We start from the raw sequence: 20,616 nt of genomic DNA on the forward strand, positions 1-20,616 counted from the left end.
TTGACACATACAACCAAATACATCATACCTATAAAATAAACTTATAACTAGTAAACAATTGAAATATATGCTCTATCTCTTTTTTACATAATATATAAATAATATCATCCTGAGTAATAACACTTAGACGATACAATCTTTTTTAGTGTTGACCCGTCCAATCAAAACGAAGCAAGATTCCTCGTGAATCTAAAAAAAATCCTTGTGAGAACCAAATATGATTGATGCATTTGAAAAGAAACCATCTTATTGTATATCTATTAAAATACAATTAAATCAATTTTCATTAATGTTCAATAATTTATTGACTACCCATAAATCATTAAATAAAATTTTGAGTTAGAAGATAGTGTAAAAAACCAATATATATTTGTGAAGCATCATTAGTTCCATGTTGATAATTTTTATTTTTGTCTTTGCAATTCTTCCCCATGGTTTCTAAGCCTTTTGAGGGAAGAAAGAAATGGGAATTCAAGCTCAAGCAAGCAGAGTATTCAAAAAAGCTTCAAGGTTATGATCATCAACTCGGACATAATCATAGTCACACCCTAAAGCACAAGTTGAATCCCCTTGTGCTAGTAATAGTCACAAACCTTGTCACCATATACATTGTTACTTGCCCATTTAGCTCTTTCTATCATCATCCTCTTCATCATAATAATAACTTTAACTCAACACCACAAAATCTCAACTTGCTGCTATTCATTCATTTTTGTCTGAGCTTCATCGTAGGCTCAACTCAACTAACCTTTTTGTCCAATAAGACAAGAAATATTCTAGAAACAACAATGGCGCGGTGTGTTTGAGGTTCCAGATGAGTTGAACCAATACAAGTCATATGACATAGGAGATGAATGCCTTGCAGATGAGGTGTTTGCACAAATGCTTGTGTCAAAAGGGTGTGACCCACTCCCTAAAAGAAGGTGCCATCCCAAGTCTCCAAAAGGTTTTGTTGAGCCAAATCAAGATTTGCAAGATAGCCTTTGAAAAATTCCACCAGATAGCAACATTGTTTGGGATCCTTATACTTGTAAGAGCCACACGTGCCTCATTGAGTGGAAGAACAATAAAGGGTACTGTAAAGATTGCTTTGATGTGAAAGGAAGGAAAAAGGGTAGGTGGATCTTTGTTGATGGTGGACTTGATTTTGGGATAGACCAAGTTCTTGGGACGAAAAGATCCGACAGCACGATCCATATCGGACTTGACATTGGTGGTGAAACAGGGACATTTGCTGCAAGGATTAAAGAAAGGAATGTGACAATCATCACAAGCACACTGGATTTGGACGGTCCATTCAGCCACTTCATTGCATCAAGGGGATTGATTCCATTCTTTGAGACCACACTTGATATTGTTCATTCCATGAAATTCATAGGGAATTGGTTGCCAGAGACTATGCTTGAGTTTTTGCTATATGATGTGTATAGGGTGTCGAGGCCAGGGAAAATTTTCTGGCTGGAACATTTCTTCTGCTTTGGATCACAGGTTAATGGAACTTATTTGCCAATGCTAGATAGAGTTGGGTTCAACAAACTTAGATGGCATGCTGCAAGAAAGCTTCATCATGATGGGGTTCGGAAGAATGAATGGTACATTTCAGTATTATTGGTAAAACCAATGATTTGCGGTATGCATGAGAATATAATGCTTAAGATAAATTAGTGAACAAAGATTTGTGCGACAATTATCTTGTGAATTAGTGAAAGTTTATGTTAATATCTTTTTTGTAGGCCAAAGACTCTTAATTTCTTCTCTTAATATGCACAGTGCCTTCTTTTTGGTAAACACAAAAGTTTATTATTTTTCATTTTTGGCAATAGTCAAAATTATTATAACTATAATAAATATACAACTATTATATTAAAAATTTAAATTTTATATTATCTATAAAAAAATCAATTATAAATCTTGTTGTGTAGTTAAGCTTATTTTTTAATTATATTTAATACTATTGTACAGATCTTTAGGTCTAACAAGTGGATAGTTCAACTATATATATGAAACTAGTACTTTTTTTTAAAAGAGTAATTTTATACTATTTCAATGAGGAAATAAGTAAATTGCTTTAGTATAAACATTCAATTATTATTCAGTGGCTTGTAAACAAAGTAAACCTTTATTAAAATTTGCATCTAAACATGAAATTCTCGTGTTTAGCTGATTGAGATTTTCTTTATTCAATTTTTCTTTTTTTTTTACAGAGAAAAAATATTTATTACAATGAAAAAGTTAAAAACTTAAAATAGCTAAGAAAGATAATTTTATTACTGATAACTTAGTTAACTTAGCTAAGAAAGTTAATTCTGTTACTAATATACCAGATTTTTATTATAAAGCAATATTAAAAAGTTATCATGAATATTTAAAAATTTATTCAACTGTGAATTTAAATTGTTATATATGAATATATAGTGTCAGTTAATCAGTTAGTTTTTAATCATATAAATAATATGCCTATCCTTAAAGTCATCAATAATTAAAAAGATAAGTATATAACTAATTGAAAATAAAAGAAATTAAAAAAGAAATTTAATCATAAACTATTCCCAGTAAAGTACATATATATGCATATGCTCTATAAGCCTTAAAAACTCTATCTAAGTTCTATAAGAAAAATAAAAAAGAAACAATAGAAAACCCTAGTAATCTTATTTAATCTTATTTTGTAGGAGGTGCACATGCAGGTGCATTGAAATTATTGATTTGCACAAAAACTATTGAATGAGGTGCAACTTTGATTGGAGAAGAAGAAGAAGCATCAACAATCTTTGGTTTAAGCTCTGGAATTTCCTTTGACTTGGTAAGTTCCAATGGAGTTCCATTCAGAAGCACAACATCACTTTGAATGTTTCCATCTTTAGGTGTCAAGTGGTACTCTTCCCTTTTCAATGAATCCATCAAATTCACTGTGTTTATTCCTTCTGATGCCAATTCCTCCGGATAAAGATTCATGTCATTCACAAGGGATACATCGAAAGATGTCGAATTCTCCATGTTTATTAGAAGCAATGTGATTCCGCTCTGAAACAATAATTAGAACAATAATATGTTATAACCGTTAAAAAGTTATCTTAAAATTAAAAAAAATAAAAATGTATAAATAAAATTACTAACTTACCCCTTGTTTAGAACAATGAGCATATGTACGTAGATATGGTGAACTATCATGTGAAATAGAAAGTACATTGGTTCCCATAAGCCGATGCCACAAAAGTGCTCTGTTTAAAGAAAATAAAATTGTTATTCATTCAAAAATGACATTTAATTTAACTACTTATATAAATATGAATGAATATATGTGACATACCCATAATAATCTGGATTAGGAATGAATGATGTTGTATTTAGCAAAGCATAGTTTCCTCCAATCAAAGCTTGTCTACAATAAACTTTGTGGTTGAAGGTTGATGTCATACCCAATTGATCCAAATACCTATATTTATTATTAATTAAAAAAGTTATTAAAAAAATTAGAGAGCTGAAATTAAATTTAAAAAAAAAAACTTACCAAAAGCCATTAACAAAAGTATGTGATACATCTTTGCCTCCACTGTTATAAGCTCCACCAGATTCTCCAACCCATGCTCCAGCCCATGGTGTGAATTCTTTCACTGCCGTTGATACATCCTTGAAAGTTTGTGCAATTTTGCTCAAAAAATATGGGTCTTGAACCTTGCTAATAAGATCCCTATCAACTCCTATATAATATAATTTTATAATACAATTATATTCTTAGAATTAAACAAATTAATCAACCAACAAACAACAAACAACATTCTGAATTATTATACTTACCAGCACCAAGGTTATAAATGTGATGGGTAACTCCATCAATGACACCAGGTCCAACATGTTGCAAGAAACTATCAAACCATTCTTTACCATAAAATCCAGCTGGACCCAACACCTTTGGTCTTATTGTGGCATTTGGGTATAATGAGTTAACTATGTGCCTTAGTTTTGTGATATCTTTCGCATATTGAACACTATCTATTCTTACTGATACTCCTTCAGAGCATAGCTCGTTTCCTATATGATTAATTAGCACAAGATGTTAAATTTATAAAAAACTCATGGGTAAAAATTAAATTTATTAATTATAAAAATTAAAGGGTTTTAATTTAATTTGATACCAAATTCATATGAATCTATATTGTATCCTTTTGAGATAGTGTACTTCATGAGGCTTATGGCATTGTTTGGATTCCAATCTCCTTTCCAGTTTAACTGGTCTTCCTTAGAATTTTTCTTGCCAATAAGTGCGTTTAAGCCAAACGTAAATTTGACACTGCAAAGTTTAAAGCAAATGAGATAAGATAAGATTAATTGTTTGTGAAGTAATTATAATAATATTGAGAAATTAAAATAATATATATTAATTAATCAATTACCCGGTTTTTTTCAAAAAGTGATTCACTTCATCCCATCTCTTTTTGGGAAGGCATCCAACACTGAATCCAAACAAGCCATTATCCTTCTTTTTCATAGTTGGGCAGTATTTTTGCTTCCCAAATTGGTAAATAATTTGATCTTGTAGTGAACCTCCTAATCTAATCCTCAGAGGATTGAATGCTGCAACAATTTTAAAAGCAATTAAACGGTTAGATTAATTAGAATAATGCTACACGTCTAAATCTTTTTGTTAAGCAAGTTTAATTAAATTGGTATAACATAATAAAATAAAATAAATTATTATTAGTATATATTAATTAAAATAGTTTAATTTTAGAGAAAATATGGCTTACCTTTAATTGCATTTGAGAGTATCGTGTTATTCAAGTCCTGCAAAAAGAATAATTAATTATCATTATGATATTTAAAAATGTATATAATATTCTGAATAATATGGAACAAAATAAATAAAATACCAAGTTGAGAATTCCAGCTTTTCCCCATGGACATTGGTTATAGTCACATTTATTAGATGGCCACCAATCCAATGTTGCACATATGAAATTCTCATCAGTTGTAGCAATGTTTGTGATCCCTTTCACTTTAAGTTTCACATCTTCTGATGAAGAAAAAGAAGGGCAAAATAATACTAAGAAACTTAAAAAGAGAGCTACTTTTACACACTGATTCACACCCATTGTAGAACAAAACTAGAAGAGAAGATACTATGAATAATTTCTATTGATGTTTCTTATATGATTTCTATCCTTCGTATCTACTATTTATAGTGTTAGTAATATGGCTAGCTATAACCACTTTTAAGTAAATAGATATTTTTAAATCTAAAAGATATATTTATCTTAAATAATTTAAAGTTTAAAATTATATAAATATTTGTTTAGATGCTATTAAATGAATAAAAAAATATTTTTTTAATAAAAAAGATTTTTTTTAATGTGTTTGGTAAATTTTTAATGTAAAAGTAAAAGTACTAGAAAAATAAAAAATATTTTTTTTGAGAAAATAAAATTTATATTTTTTTTTTAAAAGATAAGATATTTTTCACATAATAAATGAAAAAAATATCTTTTTTGAGAAGCTAAAATTTATATATTTTTTTTAAAAAAATAAGATATTTTCACATAATAAAAAAATATTTTTATCTTATTTTATCCAAACATAATTGATAAATAAAAAAATCTTTTTATATAAGATATTCAAATATAAAATCACTTTTATTTTTATAAAAGATCTTTTTAAAAAATATCTTTTCAAAAATGACGTCTAAACAAATTTTAATTTGATTTTTGTGGAAGTTAAATTTGTTCTTTTTTGTCTGAGCTTTTTTTATTATTTTAAATACTCACTTCTTAAATTTAATTTGATATCAAAAGACAATTGCTCTAATTCCTAGTTTATTTATTTTTGTATGCGGTGCTATTTTATATTTTTTATTATTATTATAATATTTGGGTTTAAATTTAACTTTTTTTTAACAATATTTTTATTTCATTTTCTCAATTTTTTGTTTAAAGTTTAAACAAATGGGCAAAACGCCAAAAAAAATAACAGAAAAATCACTCTAGGTAGAACTTTGTCTTTTTTAATATAAAAATATATTTTAATTTATTTATTTATTTACAGTTTATATCCTTGACTAATGATCATGAATATATAATTTAATATGTGTTTTAAGTATTTAATCTAGGATGAGAAATAAGAAAACTCTTACGATTAAATTAGTCTAAACATTTTAAATGTTTTTTAAATTAATAATATTTTAATATGTATGCTTTTATAATAAGTAACTTGTATATTTGCAAAAGTTTAAATTGAATTGATCTTATCATATTGTGAACAAATGACATGAATAATGAATTATTGGATTTATTACTTTGGCCCAATACAGATATCATGATATTTATGGTATACAATTAAAATACAAAGGTTGTTAAAAAAAATTAACAAGCTCTGGTTATTCATAAAAACTACTTACATTAAGATTAAGAGTGCGCATATCCTAAATCAAGACATTAATCATAGTCATATTAGATGAAAGCTGGTGTTTTCAGAATTCTTGAGAAAAACATTGGTTAAAACCATTTCTGACTGTAGCGAAGCCCTCAGTAGCTTCACACCCTATAAAACAAAACATAAAATTCAACTCAAGAGATCAATCAAAATTTTCCAAAATAAATAAAAAAAAAATAAGTATATAAAAACTTCATGTTTGACTGCTATGACTTATTATTATTATTAGGAAAAGTCTAGGGGCCAGCAATTTTTGTGATTGTTAGCCATTAACTAGCCATCAATGATGATTTGATGGTGTGAGATTGGTGTGAGATTTCATCCAATGGCTCACCTTCCTCTGCTGGTTACATGCTGGCCAAAATTCAATAAAACTGCTGGCCCCGTAGCATTGCTCTTATTATTATTACCTCTGGCATCCCCAATTCAACAACCTTCTCCTTCAAGACACCAACATCCTTAACACTGAACTGATTAAGCATGGTGATGCAAGATATGGTTGACATTGGCTCAATCACCAAATCATCCGTCACCGTGTAAGTCACAACCTCCTTCACAAATCCATTACTGTTGCTGTTAAAAGAAGAATCTTTGACTTGATCATTCTTGCTTATGTATTTGACTTCTCTAGTCATATAACCAAGCCCACACGTGCTGCATTTAGAGTTATACAAATCTGTAACCGTATAACTGCTGCAACTTCTGCATCCGTACAGCTTCAACGGGATAGACTCCGATTGACCTTCACCGCCGCCGCCATTTGGAGGGAGAAGAGCAGAGATGAGAGGTGAAGAGAGAGGAATCTTAGGGTTCAAGAGAAAATGTTTAGGTTGATTTGGTTGTAAGTAATAAGTGTCGTTTAGGGTTTCCACGCTCTGATATAGATTCCCTATGCAACCAACCGCTCCTTTGGTGGTTAAGAGCTTCACTACGGTAGCCAGTGGCAGCTGAAGAAAGTGGAAGAGGAAGTCTATCACTTCTTTGGATGCTTCAGCGAAGAGAACTTTCTCGCGCTTTGTGTCAACGAGGAGCTTCATGTTCAGTTTTGTAGTGGACGCCATTATCGACATTCATGAAGGAAGAAGGTGCATCATAATGTATTTATTTGGGGGAATAAATGCTTTTCTAACTGGGTAAGTTTTGTAATTAACTTTTATTTTCTTATTGTAAAATTTTGAGTAAATGACATTTTCGATCCCTAACTACATGGATTTCACACTCTCTAATAAATATAAAAGCTTAAATCGGTCTCTATCTACTATATATGTACGTTCCAGTCTTTCGAGCAGGTCGCGAAATAAGTGACTGACACATCTGTTTAAAACTGATTGAAGAACTGGAATGTACATAAATCAAAGTGGACAGAGACCGATTTAGATTTTTATATTTGTTAGGGGGTACAAAGTCTATCAAACAAATGGTTAAGGACCAAAAATGACATTTACTCTAAAATTTTCATTAAAAGTTTGTATTTCTTTTATAAATAATAAAATAAATTTGTTGAAATTGCAGTTTGGGACAAATAAAGTTGAATTTCTTTTTTGATATTCTATGATTCATTTCTTAACACATGAAGCTTTCTTTTCTCTTTTATTCCCCTTTTGATCCTACCCTATGACTAAAACCTGAAAGATAAGCGCAAGAAAGGGACCTTCAAAAACTTACTGGTTACATAAGAATACAACTATATACTTATAATATATTAGAAGAATAAAACAGATAAGAGTTGTGAGCTGTATCTGATTAAAAGAACAAAAATAAGGACTCAAATTGTGCCTATAAGATTATTATTGAAAAGTAGCAAGTGAAAATTTGAAATAATAATATCAACAGAAAGATTCAATAGTTTCAATAATAATGCAATGTTTTACAAGTATCATGTTGAATAATCGTTGGTTATGTATCATATTTTTACAACTAAACTTGAGCTTTGATTCCAAAGATAAATAACCGGCTATTATTTATTCATTCAACAATAACTTACAACATGGATTTTAACTCAATTATAAAGTTACAATTCTAGCTCATCAACTGTTCAATAGCTATTAGAATAAGATCATTGATCAAAGCATGAGCCAGGACCAGTAGGTGCAGTCCTACCATAGAAGTTTGTCACAGGAGCAGCTGCAACCCCTCTTCTATTCAACAAGCATCTGAAGTATTGCAACCGCGGCAGCGTCGTAATGTTTATGTTTCTAGTAGTATGATCTCTCGGACTCCACAGGCGTTCTGCGCGAAAACACGGACCGGTTAATGAGCTAGCTAGAATGGTAACTTTGGTAACCATCTAGACAAAGTAAATGCATTTCAATGGAGAAACTGAATGGCTAACCTGCTGCAGCAGCAGCTCGAGGCCATATTGTTTGCTGAACATCTGATGTATCCACCGTCTCGCCCCACATGCAAACTTCTCCTCCAAGTACAAGTTTTTGTTCCGAAACTTTTCGGATTCCTTCTAGTGGCTCGGCAGTATAGACATCTTCCCATGGTACATCTAGATGGTCCAAATACCAGACACCTTGGTTGCTGAAAATGCACCTGAAACCTTTTGCAACTGCCTTTGGACAAACTCCAGGGCCCAACCTACAGTCATTAAGTGAAGCATGGTATGCTTAGACTCCAACAGGTGAATTTCGTGCAAAATAAAACGAGATAGATGAGAATTCACCAGTTATGAACTACAGTCTGCGGATGGAGCTTAGCCGGAAATGAGTTGAAGGTTTCTTCCCTGAGAAGTCAGAGAAAAGAAAATGTCAAGTTGAAATATGTGCCTACGCTTTAAGAAGATGATGTTGTAAACATATAAATGTGCATAAATTAGAAACACTTGTTAAATATATAAATATTTTCGATACGAAGAATGAGTTTACAGAACTATGAGAAGCATCCATGATATGAAAAAAATAAGAGTAATAAATGAGTTTACGCGACAAGGCCATCTAGATATGGATCTTACCAGTTTACAGGACTCCATCTTTTCGAAAGAGCTATCTCTTGGGCCTTCAGTACAAAATATTCATATGCAGCTTTGGGAGTCAAGCGGTTCTGAGAAAGCCTGAATTGGAGATTTAGTCAAAATACAAAAAGGATTTTCAAATCATGACATTGTGCTTAATACATTGACAATCAATCAGATTCATGAATCAAGATAGTTAGTTCACCAGATTGCAATGTATGCCATCAAACACAGCAACAAAAGCCCTTGGTAATTATTATATCTCATCATCACATTTGGCATTTTGTTTTGAGTTTAACTAATTTGTTGGATTTTAATGGAATTACTACATTAGGCATAAAATTAATGTATGAATATGACAGGTTAAAGTTGTTACCAGTGAGTCACTTGAGAAGTATTGCTCCAGCAATCTGCCAAAATAAATCGGATTTTCGTCAATTAGCACTTTAACAAAATAGCTTAAGATAACTCTAAATTTAGTAAAGTCTACCATTTACTGTAATCGCTAATACTTAGAAATGTCTTGAAGTCGCACACACGGTCACTGTTAAACATGTTATCATAATAAAAATCAACTTTACATGCTGCTGTTGTTGAAAATGGTTCCTAGGCCCTTGCTTATTAGCTTAAGATATTACTTTATTAGGTCAAGTAGTTCTTGCAAGAAGAAAGTCATTCATGCTGACCTGTATTAACTTCATCACCACCCAAATGAAATAGCTCAAATGGAAATATTTTTCTCATATCTGTAAAATTCAGAACAAGAGAAAGACATAACATTAATTCACGAGATCAATGTAAATGGTATTACAGGAAGAAGGATAAAGTAGAAGAAGCATTTAGTCAAAATATGCATATGACTATATGAGTAATTTATTCACGATATATATAGGAAATAAGGAAAACTAACCTGACAAAATTCCAGAAAGGACATCAAATGTAAAATTCTTTGAAACGTCTAGTGGCTCCTTACATGAGGGTGATGGCCAAAGACTAGGATATCCGACACCCCTAAAAAAGATAAAAAGAATAATAAAAAAAATCAAACATTTCTGATACACAATACCATCAAGCTATCAGATTTTTAAAAAACATTAACATGACACTAGCATTACCATGATGCTGCATGACCAGGGACATCCACTTCTGCCATCACATTTATACCTGTGATATTCCATGAAAGTGCTTATGAAACATATTCCGATTGATGGAAAAACGAAACCAAAAAGAGAATTCCAAAATCAAGATCCAGATAGATAAATGCAGCAAAAAATATGAAATGGAAACTTCAAAAGGAATTTGAAGCTACCTCACCTCTCATTCTTGAAAAGCTTTATGGCAAGACAAGCGCAACATGAAAAAGAGCATAATATTAGTCAATTGTAGAGAAAGAAAGATGACTCAAAGAAGGCAGTTAAATATTTTGGACCCACTTTTCCTTTGACTGGTTTCTAGCAATTTCACTGTCTAAATTTCCAGTTCAAAATTTATTCAGATTGCAGAACTAGATGGTTGCAATATCATGTATATTGCTAGTTTGAACATGTTTTTTCCCAGTCATACATCCCCTTGTCAGATACGACTATGAAAAAGACAAAATATATATAGGAGAAGCCTTTAAATCTAACTTATTGGTAAGACACTGAAGAAGGTAAGTCTTACTTGACAATTTCATATGCGTCCTCCACAGTGTAACGTTCCCATTTTGTGTAAGAACCTTTCCACAGATTTGGATATGACGGCACCTCTAGAGGAAATGACTGCTCGTCTATGATATGCCAATGCAGAACATTCTAGCAAGCATGAGTTTTTCATATCAACAGTGCATGAAACAAATAACAATGTGTGCTAGTCAGCAGATGCCTGTGTTTTCAAATTTTCACAATCATCTTTGAGGGAAGAAATGAAAAAAAATATGTAACATCTATCTTACAAGCTTAGCATATGACATAGATTCAATTATCTGCTTAATCACATCAATTGGTAAATAGTGCCTCGATGTATCTGCAAAATTAACAAAAACCCAAGAAATGTATCAATAACCTCATATTATAGCATATAGACACACACAGAATACAGAATTTCCTAAGTTACAAAATCTTGGCTCACCCAACATAAGCCCACGGTATGCAAATCTAGGTTTATCTCGGATGGACCAAGGCGCCTTGTTTATTTGTACCGTTTTAGTTGTGTAGTCAAACGAACACAACTGACTGAATGTCTGGTGCACCATGAAAGAGGCAAAAAAATTAATGAAACAGGTGACACATAACTCAACAAGAGTTGCAAATTTGTCAGTCATCTATAATGTTGGGTGCATACTCAAGGTGTGTCCATAGACAATATGCATAAATGCTAGAATTTCACAAATAAATTCAATCAAATTGCAGAGATATGCAGAGCAGGTAACGAATTCCATGAATAGTATCCAGAAAATGCGAGCCTATAGTATGAAGTATGTATTTACATAGGTGGTAAAACATTAATTTACATATACAACTCCTATAATCAGACAAGAAACCATCTCATCAAAGCATCAGTATAGAGAACCATGACTAGGTTGCAAGTTGTATAATCTATTCATACCTCTAATCCACGCAATGCACCAAAAACAGTGTTTGCCTACAAAATCAAAACAGCAAAAAAATATATATTAGATTAGATTACACAACTAAAATTCAACTCAAACAACAAATAAAAGTTAAAACCCAAAAAACACACCTCAATTGTGACTACTCCGGAATGCAACTCGGCATTTGAAACGAACAAACTATAGCTTTCATCCACTCCAAGTTGAAGCTGCAACACAGGCCAAGATATCAAAGTTCCCACTCAGAAAAATCAAAACTTTATCCAAACCCACAAAATAAAAAGGCACATTCACAGACCTGGTCGCTGTGAGATTGAACATTGATCTGCAATTTGGAAACATCATAGGTAGTCCTGAGAGTTCTGAGAAAACCATAGCGATCAGAGTGCTTGAAGACGATCCCTCTGTACCTATCAAACGCCGCCCTGAGAATGGCGGAGGAGGCGGCATTTCCGGCGAGAGAGAGGGCAGGGTCGACGGAGAGAGTGTGATTGCCGAAGGTGAATGCGGCAGGGAGTGGCCAAATGAAAGGTAGCGAAGGCGAAGAGCGCGGTGTTGGGTTGAGTGTTCCAGCAGCAACAGCTTCAGAGACGCAAAGTGTTAAAGCAGTGAAGAAGAGTGCGCATGCAAATGCCGTGTGCCACGTGGGTAGGGGCCACAGCTTCATGGCTCTGTGAAGAAGAAGAAGAAGAAGAATGTGGATGGGGTTTTGAGTAGCTGGAACCAACTACATTAATGGTAATGGCATGTGATTAGTGGAGTTGTTGAACTTAGAAAGTGAAGAGGAATCTGAATCTGAACCTGAAAATACATGAAAGATGAAACAAGAAACATCAACACTGATTAGTCATAATCTCATAACTCATCCCTCATTAGTTTTTTTTTTTTTTTTTTAAGCAGTCACGTGATCCCATATTTTAATTGTATCAATTTAGTATATGAAATTAGTAAATTTATAAGGACTTTAAAATAATTTACTAATTTTTTATTTATAATATCTTTAATCAAGGTGAGGACAATTCTGAGAATGATTTTTGTAGAAATGGAGTAAGAATGTATAATATACTGTAATAGTAAAGTGGTGTATTTTTTTGTAGATATATAAATTGAAGACTCTAATTTGTGTTAAAATTTAGTAAAACATAAATTTAAAAGTTAAATTTATATATTTAAAAAAATAAAAATTTTAAAATTACAAATCTAAAAGTTAGATTTGTGTGCTCTAAAATCTAGCAGTTAGATTTGTTAATATTTGATTTTACATCATGGTGAAACACACTAAATCTTATTTTTGGGATTTGTCGAACTTACTGCTTGTTTAATTAATTATTAATTAATAACAATATGTTTACGGAATATTGAAATTAAATCTTTATTATTTGTTTCTAATTTACGATTGTTACTATTTGTATATTTGTGTATTTTTGGAGTATATTCTCCTTTTTGTCACGGGTCACGGGAAAGACAGATTGAAATTTGCTTTTCTGTATAAGAAGGCTACTTTATTAGTTTTGAGATGCTGTAATTATAATAACTTCAATTATTAGTCTTCATTAGGGTTTGTTTTGTTTAATTTTTTTTATTAAGAATTATTTTTATGTAAAATTAATAATTAAAAATTATTAAATAATTTAATATATTTGAATACAATATTATTAACGATTCTCAATTATCAATTATAACGTTTATTTTTAATTTTCTATCTATACTTTGTCATAATCCTTGTTTATTTTCCTCAAAACAAAGTAAGGTATGGTGACCTAACTCCCCATCTTTGTTTAGTCAATGGCGAGACATAAAAGCAAAGCAAGAATATATTCTAATTGAAGAGGACAACCATACGCATTAAAATGTTTAGTATACAAAAAAAAAAAAAAAAAAAAAAAAGATGAATATAGGTTTGGTAAGTTAGTGGTAGCTATGGCTTATACAAAAATCGCCAAAAGGATGCAAATGGTGGGGATTCTTTACAATCAAGATCATATATATATATATATTTTAATAAATTAGTTCTATGAATATTAAATAGCCGTAATGTGCGTTACTTGAGTTGGTTGGTAGGCTAACCACAGTTAGCGGTTAGTTACAAGTTGCGTTAAGAGCTATACATGTTAGGTATTTTTGGTTTCATAGCTTTCACACATAAGGCACTAAGGTGCATGAAAAAAAATTAAAATATTCTTTTATTGTTTATATACCTCTATTTAATATTATAAATTAAACTCCTATACAAAAGAAAATAAAAGAAATTACAGTGTCTCGACAGGTCAGCTCCATTTAAGGGTCTGTCGTTGGTCAATGAGTTGTTGCATGCACAAGGTAAGATTCAAATCCTCGACACTTGTTTAAGTGGACAAGTGAGCTGACCACTCGACCAACCCAAATTGATTATTGATCGTGTCATCTCATCATGGATTTTAATGTTATGGCCTGAAATTCCAATCAACCACTGCAACTGCTCAATAGGTTCCGCGTTGGAAGTCTTAGAAGGCCCAATAAAAGAGGCCGAAGGCCCAAAAGGGAATACCAAACTTGAATACGCCCTTGGGGACCAAAAATATCTACTGGATCGATAAATTGCTGGCCATCCTAACTTTAGTTTGGATTTAATTTAGAAAAAATGAACCTTTGTTTGTTCTAGTAGTTATTTTATCTATCCATTTAAATAAGTATGGTAATTTAAATTTTTTGTCTTGTGTATGTAGCAATTCGTTGGTTAAAGATAAACTCAAGTTCTGATACCATAAAAAAATAAATAAATTTTATGTTATTTTATATATAATAACGTATGAATTTTTATATTATATATTTGTATACATTTATTTATAAAATAATGTTTTAAAATATGAGTGACAATTTATACTCAAATTTATAAATTTCAATGTTTATTTTAATTTTATTGAATTCTAAGAGAGAATATTTTGATATGGTAGACAATGATATATAGAAAACGAAAGAAAAACAAACCTGTCAAGAAAATGTTTGGAAAAAGACAGAAATTGTGATACAATCAAACAACATCATCGATTGCATTATTCACAGATCATGCATTATTATACGGTGAAAACTGTCATCCATCCATATTGTTCTGCTTTTCCTCTCAATTTCAGCACTAATGCTAATTGGACACATATTGCACAGTCAAAGTGAGTCCAAAGATTAAAAAAAAAATGGAGGAATATGGATTATTTATTATTGAGTTATTAGAATTAGCAGCGAAACGGATGAAAGAAATTCATATAAGCTGCTCCACCAATGGCTGAATGCCATGTCAAAGCATGCACAGTTTTTGGATTATGGCAATGCAAAATTTGCATGGACATGACAAATAAAGTATTGACAACATTTTACTATTTATAGAAAATGATTTTAGTGGTGCTAATTATTTTTGTTTTCTTCTAAAGGATACATACATGTAATATCAAATAGTTTAAAAAATTAACAGAAAAAGTATCCTATATATCTTTCAATAATGGAGTAAATTAACATATATATATATAATTTTAGGGAGATCAAATATACTTAACTTAAAAAAGTTATTTTTATAGAAATTCATCCAAATAAATTTTAATTATATTTTTTTATATAATTATTCATCTAATTAATATAAAAAATAATTAATTTTACTGGCATAGTATTATATAATTAGATGTATTATAAAATTATTATACACTCATCAAAATTAAATTCAAATAATAATACAACAAAAATCTTATTTCACTATTTGACATCAGCCACATAAATCAAATAAAATTATTACATCTTACTACATATTATGGTTATATTATTGACTAACAAATTATTATATACACAAAATATAATTCGATTTCTAATATTTGTGTTAAACTAACAAGATAATAATAATCCATCCAAATTATCATATTATATTTATATGTTAAAGATCTTTTACTTATCAACTATGATGTACGAGTATTAATACGGAAGATATGATTGGAAAATCTTGTCAAATATAAAATATATACGGAAATCGAAATTGAATTGATGTTAGGAGTTAGAATGCAAGTTGATAGAAAGTAAGAGAGGATAACGAGGGTTAATTATGGTGGAAATGAAATAGGGTTTGTCCGTATGGAACGGTGGGTCCCATAAATCACGTGGAGGGGGTTGGGTTTGCCCTATTTGCATTTGTACAACTACAAACAAAGGAATAGTCTTTTACAATCTTCTCTAATCTCCTCCCAACCAATTACCATTTATCTCCCACGTGCCCAACCCCACCACCCCCTTCCCACCAATTCCACTTTTTTTTTTAATTCCTTTTAATTTACAAAAAAATTAAAATATTATCATAATTTAATTTATTTAGTTTAATAATTTAATAATATATTTTAACTCATAATTTTTAAATATTAATAATTAATTAATAACTAAAAATAATAAATTCAGACAATTTTCTAATATTTTCTAAATTTAATTCATATCCGTTTTTTTTCATATATATATATATGATCACATTATATATTTGCAATGCTACAAATATTGTAATGTATATCTTTCTTATCACCTATACCCTCGTCTCTTCACTTAACTAGCTTGGACGGTTATTATTACATTACATATACATAATAGATAATACCAACTTCATTCCCTAGTAATTACTTTATCCTATGATCATGGGTGATTCCTCCTCCTCCTCTTCTTCTCCTGCTTCATACATTCACATGGTATATATATGTTTATGATAGATGATGTTAGATGCAATAGTAAAATTGAAATGATGTTATATGACAAGTATATGTATATATGTATAGGTGCAGCACCTGATCGAGAAGTGCTTGATCTTTGACATGACAAAGGAAGAATGCATGGAAGCTCTCTCTAAACATGCTAACATAAATCCAGTTATAACATCCACTGGTATGTTACGCTCTTCATCTCTTCTTTAATTAATTACATACATGCACTCATGCAACATCTCAATTTCTTGCTTCAAAATTCATCACTGCCCACTACTAAGAACCAATAATCAATATACCTAGTTAATAAATGAAAACTCTGTATGAAACGGTATATAACTAAATATAAAATAATACTATTTCTCATCCTATATATAAAACATTTACTTTAATCTACAACTTCATTTTTGATAATAAATAAGAACCTACACACACACACACACACACACACACACATATATATATATATATATATATATATATATATATATATGGACAAATTTGCCTAAATAATTGAAGACAATCATCGATCGAGCATCTTTATTCATATATAGCACCTTTAAAATTTGCAAAAGCAGATCAATTTTGGTAATATATAATTCATTTCAATTCATATTCTCTACTACCATATATTTTTAGTAGGAAAAAAAAAAGAAAGCACAACGTATTTCAGTCAAGAGAGTAAAAAGAGAAAAAGTATAGTTTAAATTGTTACAGTTTTTAAAAAAAAAATCAACTTTACATGAAGTTAGCGAATTTTCATCCTTTTTTTAATTACTAAAAACTTTAGGTATCAGTCATTTTTTAACCAACATGTAGTTACACAATTCCAATTTTACTCTCTCTCTCTCTCTAAAAAATTAAAATAACATTGTTGAATAAGTGAGGTGCGTTTAGTTTATATATTTTTATTTAGTTTTTTAAAATAAAATTTTCAAAAATAAGAATTTGATTAATTAAGCTAAGTTGACCAATAATTATTATTTTGTTAATATATTTTTTACTTAAGAATTCAAATTTAAGTGTACTAGTGTTGGTAGAAATCTATAGATACAGTAGCTAGGCGATACTTGATAATTGAATCCAATTTGTTATATATTACAACAAACACTACTTTAACACCGTGTTTTATAAATTCTATTAGATTTATTACAAGAGCTTAGGAAGCTTTTCTTTTCATGATGTTCGTTTTGTTTCGAATTTATTTATTTATTTTAATCATGTCCGCATGTTACACATTAGAATAAGTGCTATGGATCACGATTCCTAAGATGGAGCAAAACATAAAAGAGATCACAAATTAAACTTCGGATTTTTATACGAAAAATGTTAGAAGATTATAAAAAGTTTATTGTTTTTAATTAATAATTAGTCATTAATATTTAAAAATATGAGCTAAAATATGTTGTTAAATTACTAAACTAAAGAAATTGTATTAATTAATGGCTAAAAATGATAGCAAAAAATAATAAATTTTGATAATTTTCTAAAGAAATTGTATTAAGACATAATTTTGATAAACAGAAAAAATATACCGTTATTACTTTTTTTTTACATAAAGATGATAATTAAAAATTGTTTGATAGTCTGACATATTTTTGTTTAACGAAACTGATTGACATCACATGTCCATATATTTTCACAATTATCTTCACACAAAAATATTTTTATGCGAGTAGCTGCCATGCATATACTTCCAACCTATTTATAGAAATCCCTTTCCGTGAAGAATGAAAATCCATGTTTTGAATGAAAAGATCGAGACAATAATGATGGACGGCCATGTTGTATCTAAATTCGAATGTTCAATAATAACAAACTTGTGTAATGTTTTTCGTTTTTCCTATATAAAATGAAACATGACTGAATGAATATCTATATCATAGGATATAAAGTTATAAACCTCCCACGAAACAACCAAAATAGACGAGACATGCATGCACGTGGGGTATGTTGAATAAAAATGAAACACAATTTGTAACGTTGCATGATGGATATTTTTTATTTTATAAAAATGCAGTGTGGAATGAGCTAGAGAAGGAAAACAAGGAATTCTTTGAGGGATATTTGAAGTTGAAGAGTAAAGAGGAGAAGATCATGTCGCAAGAAGAGACAACAAGGATCATACAGAACATGATATCAGACTCTTCTCATGATTCACTTAATAATAATAATAATGAAGAAGATCAACAATGAACAAATAATGTAACATACCCATCGAAAACGATCTCACCTATTTTCAGTACTAATTCGCTTTCTCGCATCTATGTATGTTTGTTCCATAATGATGCAACCACATCAAAAACTATTTAGTTTGTACATTTTAATTTAGGGTGAACTTTAATTTATAGTATTAATTGTTGTGTGGTTTTTCTACCATCTATAATGCACGAACATTGGCACGTCATGAAATATTTTAAAATCTTATAAAACAGAAAATACAGTATATATATATATATATATATATCATCAATTATAATGATATTTTAATATTTTTTTGATATTAAAATATAAAATAATTTTTTTTACTGTTTTTAATATTTTTAAATTATATAAAATATTTAAAATATTTTTTGTTTTAATAAATAATAATATATATTATTTTTAAAATTATTTTAATAATACATATTGAGAATAAAATTAGACACACTGATACATAATGATATTTAGGTGTGTCCAAATGACTAAATATGTCCAAATTTTTTTTTATTAAAACATGGTTGAACACGACAGACACACATATCGAACAAATATCGTTCGTGTCTGAAATATATCCATCACATAGACACAACAATTCATAAAACGTCCGTACTTCATAGTCTACTACTCTACTGTATATATGTGTGCTACTTTCGTACGTCCACATGGATCCTTTAGTATTATATATGCTTACTGTTTATTTGTTTCTTATATATATATATATATATATATATATATATAGGGTTCTCCTATATTGTTTATCACTTTATCCACCCAATACAACTTTTAATTTCCATATAAATATATGATAAGAAAAATGTAATATGCTCCTTTCAATTCGAATTTTCGATTCATATGAGATTAATAATAATAATAATAATAATAATAATAATAATAATAAAGCAATGGTGCTAAATATAATGTGCAGGAGTGGAGCTAGAATTTCTTTTAAAAAGGGACCAACACAAAAAATACAAGTAAATATAAGACAAAAGATAAAATTAAAAAAGGACTAATCATAAAAATAAAAGACTTCATAAGTAAAATTTATTAATTTAGGGGGGCCATTGCCCCCCTTCAACTATACTAAGCTTTGCCCTGATAGTGTGAAACTGTGAACAGAAATTGTTAAATATGTGAAGGGAAAAAAAGGGATAAGACATGCAAGTCCTTAGTCTAGTGATCATCATATATGCCTCAAACCTGTGGAACACATTCATATGCATACTTTCTAATTTCTGCCATAAAGATAATCTGAGTGGCTGACTAAGAAAAATGAATATTTTAATTTTTCTTTCAATTGGTATTATCAAGTATAATCTCTAACCATACAGTTTTAAATAAAACTAAAAAAAATATGCAAGAAATGATATTGTAAAGTAAGAAATCACGCTTGGCAAATAACAACAACATTAATAAGATCATTTTTCGAGAAAAGTAAGGAACTGTTGACTGCTACAGGTTGATCATGACTACATGCCAAGAAAACTCGAGAGGTAAGATGATAACTACCTGGGCTACTGAGTAAATTACCAGAGTTTCATTTCATTCGTATCATAAAATAAAAGTATTTACTCCTATAAAAACATCTTCCTATAAAAATCATATTATGAACCGCTAAATAATTTGATAAATTTGCCTAAATTATCTAATGCTTCATAATATCATTTTCATATAAATTTATCTTAAGTGAAAGTAGCCCCCTAAAATAAAATGTTAGAAATGACTTGATTTTAAAAAGAAATTAA

At 29.9% G+C, this 20,616-nt stretch overlaps 4 protein-coding genes and 1 pseudogene across 5 annotated transcripts; 2 read left to right on the top strand and 3 right to left on the bottom strand.

The window, feature by feature from the left end:
- The first annotated feature begins 420 nt into the window (after positions 1–420).
- On the top strand, positions 421–1,736 carry LOC112713107 (probable methyltransferase At1g29790; annotated as a pseudogene).
- Positions 1,737–2,661: 925 nt separating this feature from the next.
- Positions 2,662–5,093, bottom strand: LOC112709578 (heparanase-like protein 2). Its single transcript, XM_029289067.2, has 9 exons — positions 4,872–5,093; positions 4,749–4,785; positions 4,395–4,575; positions 4,137–4,291; positions 3,799–4,032; positions 3,512–3,701; positions 3,311–3,436; positions 3,122–3,221; positions 2,662–3,024 (listed from the first exon to the last, which is right to left on the bottom strand). The coding sequence occupies exons 1-9, from the start codon at positions 5,091–5,093 to the stop codon at positions 2,662–2,664; spliced, it is 1,608 nt and encodes a 535-aa protein (XP_029144900.2).
- Positions 5,094–6,257: 1,164 nt separating this feature from the next.
- On the bottom strand, positions 6,258–7,905 carry LOC112712311 (uncharacterized). Of its 2 annotated transcripts, none has more exons than XM_025765161.3 (2): positions 6,837–7,905; positions 6,258–6,534 (listed from the first exon to the last, which is right to left on the bottom strand). In XM_025765161.3, exons 1-2 carry the CDS (start codon positions 7,494–7,496, stop codon positions 6,439–6,441), a joined length of 756 nt encoding a protein of 251 aa, XP_025620946.1. In that variant the 5' UTR covers positions 7,497–7,905; the 3' UTR covers positions 6,258–6,438. The 2 variants fall into 2 exon arrangements, with proteins under 2 accessions (XP_025620946.1, XP_072060036.1); XM_072203935.1 differs by having other exon boundaries at positions 6,761–7,905.
- A 347-nt stretch (positions 7,906–8,252) lies between these two features.
- Positions 8,253–12,900, bottom strand: LOC112712310 (beta-hexosaminidase 1). The gene is made up of 15 exons (XM_025765160.3): positions 12,271–12,900; positions 12,104–12,181; positions 11,969–12,004; positions 11,492–11,603; positions 11,316–11,386; positions 11,045–11,175; positions 10,697–10,713; positions 10,498–10,546; positions 10,293–10,393; positions 10,069–10,128; positions 9,759–9,792; positions 9,383–9,481; positions 9,095–9,154; positions 8,759–9,009; positions 8,253–8,655 (listed from the first exon to the last, which is right to left on the bottom strand). The coding sequence occupies exons 1-15, from the start codon at positions 12,637–12,639 to the stop codon at positions 8,483–8,485; spliced, it is 1,641 nt and encodes a 546-aa protein (XP_025620945.1). The 5' UTR covers positions 12,640–12,900; the 3' UTR covers positions 8,253–8,482.
- Positions 12,901–16,459: 3,559 nt separating this feature from the next.
- LOC112713109 (uncharacterized) lies at positions 16,460–19,040 on the top strand. Its single transcript, XM_025765855.3, has 3 exons — positions 16,460–16,657; positions 16,745–16,850; positions 18,690–19,040. The coding sequence occupies exons 1-3, from the start codon at positions 16,601–16,603 to the stop codon at positions 18,863–18,865; spliced, it is 339 nt and encodes a 112-aa protein (XP_025621640.1). The 5' UTR covers positions 16,460–16,600; the 3' UTR covers positions 18,866–19,040.
- The last annotated feature ends 1,576 nt before the right edge of the window (positions 19,041–20,616 follow it).

Source organism: Arachis hypogaea, chromosome 9 (genome assembly GCF_003086295.3).
Source record: "Arachis hypogaea cultivar Tifrunner chromosome 9, arahy.Tifrunner.gnm2.J5K5, whole genome shotgun sequence".
Classification (NCBI taxonomy): domain Eukaryota; kingdom Viridiplantae; phylum Streptophyta; class Magnoliopsida; order Fabales; family Fabaceae; genus Arachis; species Arachis hypogaea.